Source organism: Mesitornis unicolor, unplaced genomic scaffold, assembly GCF_000695765.1.
Source record: "Mesitornis unicolor isolate BGI_N332 unplaced genomic scaffold, ASM69576v1 scaffold37690, whole genome shotgun sequence".
Lineage (NCBI taxonomy): Eukaryota > Metazoa > Chordata > Aves > Mesitornithiformes > Mesitornithidae > Mesitornis > Mesitornis unicolor.
In genome coordinates, this window is record NW_010156918.1 from 6,238 (window position 1) to 16,542 (window position 10,305).

The 10,305-nt window shown below is 40.9% G+C and overlaps 1 protein-coding gene across 1 annotated transcript in view; it reads right to left on the reverse strand.

Moving 5' to 3' along the window:
• Positions 1-4,448, reverse strand: part of EPCAM (epithelial cell adhesion molecule) — a 10,048-nt gene extending 5,600 nt beyond the window's left edge. The window contains exons 1-2 of the mRNA XM_010194878.1: positions 4,431-4,448; positions 138-371 (exon numbers count right to left, since the gene is read on the reverse strand). Of these exons, the coding sequence (XP_010193180.1) occupies positions 138-371; positions 4,431-4,448 (252 nt within the window). The remainder of the gene's footprint in view (positions 1-137; positions 372-4,430) is intronic.
• Between the last annotated feature and the right edge of the window lie 5,857 nt (positions 4,449-10,305).

Consider the following 10,305-nt stretch of genomic DNA (forward strand, 5'->3'; position numbering starts at 1 on the left):
CCGGGGCTGGCGGTCCCCGCCGTTGAGGAGAAACTGTTAGTCATGGGGGGAAGCCTCTGAGTGTGTTTGCTTTGCGGGGCGGGGAGGCTGCTCCGCAGGGTGACACACAGGCCGGAGAAGCAAAGCTGGCCCCTCACCTCGTTTGGGGCTTCTAGCTCTCGTCGCTGACCTTGAGAGGGCCAGAACGGCGACAGGGCTTCCACTGCTGGCAGCCCTGACGGTGGCCGGTCCCGAGGGCTTTGTCCTGGCCTTGTGGCTGCCGGGCCCTGCGTCTCCTTTCCTTCAGGAGGGAGCGGAGGGGGTTGTGTGTGTTTTCTTCTCTCCCCTGCGGGCAGGCGGCCACAATCACTCCCACAGTCCACTCTAGCAAGCTGAGAACAAGTAATAAATATTCACACTTTATAGTTAGTTTTGTTCACATCCAGTGGTGCCCTCTGAACTACCCTGTAAGGACTTAGAGTTTAAATCCTGATAATCCCACAGTTAAGAAAAAACAGAACACCTATATGTACATATAAACTAAATTCTTAAGTCTCCTTTCTGCTGGTTGTGGGGTTTTTTTTGTTTGGTGTTCTGTTCTAACATACACAGTAGATGACTGTACCTGAGGGCTGCTCTGAGAAGAGTCACTTCCAGTGCTGCAGTATCCACACTTCCTTGTTCAGCAAAATACAGTCTTCGGCCCTTTGTCTCTGAGCAACACAGTTTTGTGGGATCCTACGAAATAGGTTGTGCCAGAGCCCTGCGAAGTTGCTGAGGAGGAAACATAGGAAAGCCTGCCGCAGATTTTAGAATGGCTTTCCAAAGTGCAAAAGCAATGCCAGAAGGATAGGTATGGCATACTGAAAATGTTCTGAAGCTTTTTTTGAGTTTATTAATTCAGTTAAAAAATGTGTAGATATTTTTGAAAGATATATTAGTGTCCTAGAAAAACAAGTTATTTTAGTAGAGGAGAAAACCAGAATGACATCCCTCTAAGTCTGTTCCTGCATGTATGAGAAGTCAACAGTGTTTCCAAAGACTTGAAACTTCCTCTTACCGGTGTTCACATTTGCTACATGATAAAAACATGTTGCTGCTTTTGTGTATTAATTATTTTTGTTTGAGAACTCTTTGAAACCTTTGCATGTTCTGAAATTAAAGTGCAGGTTACTATTTTTGTGGTTTTGTCTCTGCACAGCTGTGTTTGTGTTTTATCTGTGGTTTCGTGTTTACTGTTGTCTACAGCCCCCTGAAAGCAGGTAGGTGCTGTCTCGGGTAGGTCCAAGTTAAATGAATGTTCTTTGGGTCTGCTCACGGTACAGCCCAAATTAGACGTTTGCAGCATTTATCTTGATTCTTGCGGTTATGTGTGGCTTCTTAATACTCTTCTGATACACTTGACAAAGACTCAAAATAAGAGCATGATGAAATAAGAGCAATGTGAAAAACTTGGGAAGACTTTAAAGTCTCAGATATGGACTTCTTGCACTGCTGCTGTTAAATGATGGCATTCCTCAGAAAGATGAGCAGGATCAATAGGCTCAGAAATGCCTGCCTTATTGGAAAGCTCATATTCTATGTAAATGCATCAGTTTGTTCAAGATAAGAAGAGTTGCCTTGTTGTTATCAAATCACCAAGCTGAACTACGTAAGCCTCGATAATAAGCAACAGTAAATTTTATGGTAGGCTTTTGCCCTTTTTTTTTTTAAAAAAAAATAGATGTACATGTAGAAGAACAAAACAGGCTGGGTACGTGCTGTTCCTCCCTTTTCTCCTGGCCCTTGTGCTGTGTAGGTAAGCCTCTGTGTCTCGTTTTAAAAGCCCAAGCCTTAGCCTGAAACCTCACAGTGGCTACTACTGCAAGTAGCACTGCTTCTTCAGCCACCTCCAAATACCACATGGGTCTTTATTGTCAGTATACAAAAAATAGCCATAACCTTTAGTGTCTAGGGGTTGAATAGTCTTAGGGAATATGTGTGGACTAAAGAAGCCTGGTACAGTGTGTTTCAGTTTTTACTGTGACACGTTATGTTTTTCCCAAACTGTTACTTACCACCTATAGAAAGCCATACTGTAACTGTGGTGCGAAGATAGGTGCCTCATGTTGCATTTTGTAGTTCAGCATTTAATTTGGCTCTAATTTGCAGGAGCTAATAAAGAGCTCATTATCTATCCTTTCCCTGAGTTTTCAAATCTGAATAAATTATTGTTTAAACATTGCTCAGTATTTTAGAAGCAGAGAGGGTTGCTCTACACTATGTCATTCCTCAGCAAAGCAATGGAAATGAGGGACCATTCACAACAGCGTTAATCTTACCCTCTTTCCAGGTTGTTTTGAGGGAAGCTTCTCCATGGATTCAAAGCCAATGGAGTAGGCATATGGTTAAAAAGATAAAAGGACCCAGATATCGAAGTAGCTTCATTAGGCAGATACCTTGGTGTCTAGGTGGTTGGAAGGTCTTTTCTGTACCTTTTGTGGCAATATAGGACTCTCTTTGCTGAAATACGTGATTCTATTCAATGGCTATTCTGTATTAATTTTCCTCAGTGTACAGCTCTAAAGGTAAGGCCTTGCTTACTGGTTATAAACAGGATAATTTTATCGACTGTGGGAGATACCTCCTCTTATCAAATAGCTGAATGCTGATTAGGCACTGCAGTGTAGCCTAGTTGTGGTTTACGCTAATTAAAGCATAATTACAGCTCAGACAAATTACGATTTAAATGCTACGAGCACATTACTGGCTCTACCATATAGCAAAGAGATTAAAAAAAAAAGAAGTTTTGATCTCCAGGCCCTAGAGTATATGTAAACTTATGTTTGGAAAATTCATGTGATCTGTATTTTTCAACATTTTCTCTGTAATCTGCTCCAGATCTGTTTGGAGAATAAAGTTCAGTTCACTGAAGTATCCCAGAGCTGCTGACGCCAGTGGAAGATTTTCTGTTGACTTCAGTGAACTGTGGATCAGCTCCGAGGAGATAAATCCAGCTCTTTCTGGAGTCAGTAAGAATTAGTGCGATACTGGGGTCTGGCCTGGTCCTTACGAGGTCATTTCCAGGTCTTCCCTAGAAATTGGGTAAGTGGGCTTTGTGATACTGCCCAGGCACAGGAAAGGGACAAAATCTGCTTTCAGGGAAAGTTGCGCTGATGATGCATGAGTCACCCCCGAAGTATCGGGAAATGATGCAAGGTGGGGCTGTGACATGCACCGTGGTCAGCAGATCAGGGAGATGAGTGGAGAGAGCATGATCAGTGCCACTGGAGTATTTGGCAATCTAGCTCTGAGGCTGCAAACCCGATTGGTTTTGGGTGTACCCTTTTGAAGATAACCACAGTCTCATCCCTAGAAAATAGGCCATGTATTATACCAAGTTGCAAAACATAGTCGTCTTAGTGTTTTCCCAACAAAACTTTTGAAAATTCATGATGACTTTTAACTGGTTAAGACTGACAAAGTTACAACCAACCAGTAACAGCCTTCTGCTCAAAAGTGCAAACAGGTTTTTTGGACGGTAGACATTGCTGTTTACATTATCTACATTATAGACTTGCTCAGGAACTTCTTATTAGGACAGTTTTACAATGTTGGTGTTCAACTTTTTTTGCAGACTGTACCATCTGCATAGACAGAAGCCTTGAAAGGACTGTAGAAAGAGGACAACATTGAGAAATTATATACAGTGTTGTGTCTTTGGTGTGTTTCTGAAGATTCCACACCTTCATAAATTGATATATGCTGCTGCTCAAAGAAGTGTAATAAAATCGGTGTTTCTGCATATTTTTTTTTTCTGCAGGCTTGAAAACCACGATATAACAGGTAAGTATTGTTACATTGATTTGAATAATGAGAACATTTGGAGTCATGGAGAACTTAAGTGTGTCAGCCATACGGATCTGGTCAAATATAGAGCCAATAAGAAAATAAATTGAGCTGTCATATGTTTTTCTGCTAGACTGAGTGTTTAACTACTTCAGAACACTGTAAAAAAGCTAATTTACACATTTTGTTTGGTTTTGGCCTGTTACTAGATCATGACTTTTTTTGTCTTTGAATGATAACACAGTTTATAAACATAGCCATGTTTGTTTATTTTGCTGAAATTATTTTGCACAATGAAGGTGGAAATCTGTTCAGAGGCGGTGGCAACACTTATAAAGCTGTCCTTGGCTTCAGAAGCCCACAGCTTGGTTCTCTATCAGGCTGAAAGTAAGAGTATCTACTAAGAGGTAAAGGGCTGTTGGTTCAGAGGTTCATAAAACTAGACAGGGTGTAGCCACAGGAGAGAAATGCTCATGCAAGTAATGCATGTTCTATTTGCGTCTGAGGATTATAGAAACCAACCTGTCTGATATGTTGTGGCATCCTCACCCCTCTGCCAGGTCTTAGCCTTAACTCCAGTGGGTGGGGTCAGTAACAGGCTTGTCATCCTTGCCTTTACTTACCTGAAAATACATCTCCATGGCTCCTGTACTGACAGCATTTATAGAACATCTATTGTCAGCATTCAAAGCTGCATAAAATGTGCAGCATTAGATATAAAAAACTGAGTAACTCTTCATCCAGACTACTTCGTACCAGAGAAGCAAGCCTATTAATTCCATATTGTGCCCCATCCCTCAGAACAGCCACTGCTTTAGTATAGTTTGGAAAGGGCCCAGAGGAAAACACCAGATAGCAAGTTGTAGTAGGAGAGGTTCCATTTATACTAGAATTGTTTAAATTCTGGCATCTAAGATACCTTTCTTTGCCCTTCTAGCCATCCTCTATGAAAGAAGATACAGATGGAACTTAGTCAAAACACTTGTTAGAACTGTTTGAGAGAGTCCTAAATGGTTTTTACCATGTTTTACCGCATGACAACATCTCTGCACTGTAGCCAGAAGCAAAGCACATGGTAATGCAGACAGATAGTTGTCCTGTCTGTCAGTATGGTGTTATCAGAAGGCACTTCAAGTACTTTTCTCACAACCTGGAGGTGTCTGCCATTAAATTTGCTTCTACCGGACTTGTCTATATGTACAGGTCACTGCAAGGGTAGCTGGATTTACAGTATGTCGGGTAGCCCACGGTAACAACCTATGGCCACAGCTGCATCCAGCAGTAAGCAGATGATGTTTATTCCTCAACATAAACAGGGTCACACCACGCACAGAGGCAGCTTCCATGGAGCAGGTAACCTGCTGGAAATCCCCACTCACTCTTGCCTCACCCCGACCTGTGTGTAGTCATACCCCAAGCAAAGGTGAATAAATACACCCATGAGCTGAGCAGGAGGATCTCATCCCACAAACACCATTTAGCCTAATACAGCAAACAGCAGAGAGTAGGGTTAAGAGAGCTGACTGTTCCATAGCTCACAGAATGCTTTTTAAATATTTTTTTCCTCCCCTCTTGCTATAATAGTTTTCGTGTTGTGACTACTTTCCTAGTTCATGAGTTTCCCCCATTTTTTCAGTTAGTAATAGCTCTTACCAAAGTTCATTGGTTTCTCTTTGCACCTTAGTTTACAGCCCCTGTACTAGTCATTTTATTGCTTCAACCTCCGAGTGAGAGAATTTTTACAACTTGTGATTATTGAACTTGAGGAAACAAGAAAGCTTTTTGACCTACTGTGGAGTAATTACAGAGCCCATTGCTTTTTGGGAGGGGTATTCAATGTTTAACAAACTGTGGCAACTCTAATTTAACCATGTGGAACCTGGACCATTGATGGGAGTTAAAAAAAATTCCAGACACTTTCCAGCTTACATTTTAACCTGTTTGTTTTCAGTCTCCAAAGGGCTGTCCTTGAAGTTCTGCCTTCCCATGACTGAACTTGATGCTGTTGCTTTCTTAGCAGTATGAAGGAATTGGAGCCAAACTATTTGCATATGAAAATATTTTCCCTTTACTTCAGAAATTATAGCTATATTACTCTTGATTAATCCTTTCATGGTGTAAGTCTTCTGAAGGCCATGCCATGAAAATAGGTTTCTTGACAATAAAGAAATTGTCCTGTTTTAATTACTACTATTGTTTCATATTGCTGGGGCTGTGGTCATGGACTAAGATTCAGTTGTGTTCAGCAGTGTGAAAATGGAGAACAAGTAGATACCCTGTGTTTGAAAGAGTTTGTGATCTGAATAATGTGACTAGTAACTGAAAGGCAAATCTAGACATTGGAAATGGAAAATGAGATGAGAAAGATTTGATGCAATTTACACATATTGCCCACTTATAGAATAGTAAGCCAGCTAGCTAAGAGTTTGAAGACTCCCACCTGTTCTTCATCCACTCAAACAGCTACTGTTTTAAAAAATGCTGAATTCGCCTTCAGGAAAAAAATTAGAACGTTATTTTGAAAGCAGCAAAGCTTTTCCACTTTTGGTGTCCCTAGATAAAGAGACATATTTTCTGCATAGTGAGTTGCTTAGATCTGTAATGGTTTTGTGTGCTAATGTGTGCATGTATATGACATCAGTGAGATTATACATGTGCGTTACTCGCTAGATGTGAATGGAATATTTTCAGATAATGTGATTTTATAAAAATGGTTGTTCAAGGAAAATTCTTGAAGTTTTATTGGTTCAGCTACATTTTCATAATGAAAATTTTTTACGTCTAGGTTTTGCTAGTTGTTTCTGAGAGGAAAGAGGAGAAAAATATCAGCTGAGGAGTTAGCATTTTTCCATGTGAATGTAGGCAATCCAGTCACTCTGCGCATGCGTTGTACACCGGCAGCACCCTGGGGACGGCCGACACACACCTGCTTCTTGCTCCTGCACCTGTATCTCAGGAAACCTGGTGCTTTTGCCAGCTGGGACAAATGGCTCCAGGGTCATGGCAGTGTAGAGGAGCCTGGTTTATTAGTCCTCTTTGCACAATGCAGTATGAAGAAACAGCATGGGCACAGCTGGTAACAAATAACCATGGTTATTAAATACTTGCCAATGCAAAATACAATCTACAGTGGCTTTGAAAGGTTAGAATATGGTGGGTGATGTCAGAGGGTTCAAAGAAACACTTAAAAGGGGTACTATACCTCCTTTCTCTTTAGTGTAAAACATGCACTCAGAATTTTGAGTTACTGATGTTGAGGGATACATCATTCATCACTTGCCATTTTGTGACATGATGGTGAAGACCTAATGTAGTCTATCTCATCAGTTTATTTTGACAAAGTAATTGGAACTCTTCAGATAAGACTACTTTGTTTCATTTACAACCAGCAATGAAGTGCCAGTCCTTAAAAATAAAGGCTTCCAGTCTGCTTTGAATTAGTTAAGTTTATACAGGATATATCAGTCTATTTACAGTAGAAATGAACAGCAAATTCAAACTTACGTCCCTTGTACTTTATGTAGATTTGTTGCTGCAGAGCACTTGGCTGTTTTGAAGCATGCAGAAGCAGCATGTTTAAACATGCACTGTGTTTGCTGGCAGTCTTCACATTCTTTTACCATTTGCTGTATCAGTTGAGTCAGTGCACTTCTTGTTCACTACGTAATTTCCAAATGATTTCTTTCTTCTAGTTCCTGAATTTCTCAGTACTTGAGAAAACTACGGCTGTTCTTGGCCTGAAGTATTAGAAAACCCTGCTTATATGCTTAGAAGTTATTTTCAAGTAAACAAAGCTGAAAACAATTTTCCTGTCGATTCATCCACACACACTTAAGTGACATTGGACCATCTGAAGTTCTAATCATACTGTAATATTTGTCAAAAGCAAGGATTTAGCTGTAAGGCACCTTTCCAGTATCCTTACTTGCTATGTCAAGTAGCAAACAGGTAAGCCATATTCAGTCTATTGTGCTTAGTCCTACTCCAGGCACCGTGATGCTGTAATGAGTTGTTTCACACAACTCATCTAAATCCTTACTCTCTCTTCCCACATAAAAACAGGTTTCTGGTGATAGATGTGGGTTCACCTGCTTTATCTGTGCCTTTTTAATTTACTGAAACTTGTGTGACTTGCTACGCCCTTTATTCTGAAAGAATTAACTGCATGGCTAGAATTTGCTTTTCAGATGAATGCTTCTGTTTTGTTATGGTCTTTAGGAATCAAGTTCTCAGCCTGCATGCATTTCAACTAGAATATATTTGATTGAGAGGCTGGGTTCTCCCTGACAAGGTTAGGCGTACTCTCTACAGGGAAAAGAGAATATTTTTTATCTCTATTTCACACACTGCAAGAAGTAGGAAATGTCTATACTTGAGAAATTAGTATTTTATTTTGAACAATGATCTCCATTTAAAATAATCAATGTTTCTTCATTACTTTGAAAAGAAATACTAGGTGTTCTTCATATGGTACGCTGTCTTTCACTGGAAAGTTCACTGGAAGAGATATCAGAGGCCAAAGACATTTGTCTTCCTACCTCACAAATATTAAAAGATTTTTTTTAAAGCATGCATATCTTAAATATAAATTATTAAAATACTAGCCCTGTGTTTTTCTTCAGTGATGCTTCTTAATCTATCTGTAAACAACTCAGTCACTAAAATCTTTGGGTTTTTTTGTTTAAATGAAACAAAGTACTCTGCATCTGTCTTTACAGAACTACCTACTGGGTACCTTTGTAACTACGTATCTCATTTAATTGAGTTCCGGTACATTTCTGGAAATTGGTTTTTTTCTAAGATTTTGTAAGAAGCCCAGGTCTTTCTAACCCAGGTCTTATTAATTTTATATATCTATTTATATATCTATTTATATATCTGTCTATTTTATCTATCTATCCATCCATCCATCCATCTAGGTTAAAACTGTGATAACACATAAAGATGAAAAGTAGTGAAAAGGATTCAATGTCCACCTGTAGGAAGGATTAGGAATTAAGTACAACATAAAATCCAGTGTATTACACTAGACCAATGCTGCATTGTCTGTTTAAATTGCGGGTGGTGAAACAGTGCCCCCTGATGTCCAGCAAGCTACTTGGAAATAAGAAAACTACCTTCCAGATAATCTTGGATGAATTGTTCGACATTCTAAAAACTGTAGTTAATCATAACCAAAGTTGAGGACCAGTTAAGTCCACTACATCATGCAGAGGATTTAGAGTCAGGTAAAGTTCTGTTTCCCTTTTGTCATTGTGTTCAAGCATCAACCTTTCCATGCTGATTGTTTTCCAGTGATGCTTCCAAGTTGAATCCTTGAGTCATCCCCATCTCAACAATCCTACCTCAGGCTGTAGAGTCCTGCAAGGACTTTGGTTTCCTCAGAGTCTGAGCCAAGGTTATGCAGCAGAGCCGAGCCCCACATAGGTGACAGTACAGTAGGGGTTAGAGAGTTACAATACTTCAAGCAGGGATCTCACCAGAATGGAGCAGAGGGGCAGAATCACCTCCCTTGACCCGCTGGCCACACTTCTTTAGATGCAGCCCAGTATACAATTGGTTTTCAGGGCTGCAAGTGCACATTTAACATTTGATTTGTTTTTTTCTCTCTCTAGAGTACATGATCAGAAACTTGGGATGAACTTTCCCTGAATATGCTCACTAACTCAGGGCACCTAAAGAAAGATATCTGGCAAATTATTAATAAAATATGAGGAAGGAGTAAAAAGGCCTCTCATTACCATAACAAATGAGACTAGTTACACTTTAATTGGCCTGTACAAGGTGAAACAATGACACTGGATGAATTTCTTGCCAAAATCTTTCTAGAATAAATCTTTAGCTCTTAAAACAAAAGACAGCAACAAGATTTTGCACTGAATCTTACTAGTAAAGGAGTTTTTCATTCTTGTTACTACATTTTTGATATACGGCCTTAGACTAATTGTGTAATACTATGTGTGTGAATTCCTTCTGGGGAAAAGTAACAGCAGGGTATACTGCACCTGTGTTTTTAATGCTCTTTAAAGTTGGGGTCTGCCTTCTCCCTCATGTCCTATGTCTCCTGGGTAGACGTTTATCACCCTGGGAAGATGTTTTAAGGAAGCTTTTACAATATTGTTGGTCAGCTGAGTGACTGAAGTAACGTTTGAGAGTAACTTATGGTAGAGGAAAGAGCAGCGGCCGCAAAGGGCGGGCCGCACCACGGAGACGCCTCGCCGTGGGCAGCCACCTCGCTCAGCGCTGCCCTCGTTCTCCCCTCAGGCCGAGCGCTCCCTCGGGACGACAGAGTGAAGCGACACCGCGGAAAGGAATCGCGTCGCGGTTCCAACACGCCCAGACGACCGGACACGCAGGTTTCAGGGCTCACCTCCTTGTGCGTGGGAAAGCGATGACGTGCGACGCCCCCAGTGCCTGCGAAGGCGTGGAAGGCAGCGGGGCAAAACCCGCCTCCTCCAGCCCACCCTGGTACCAGAGGCTCGCCCGGCCCGCCGCCTA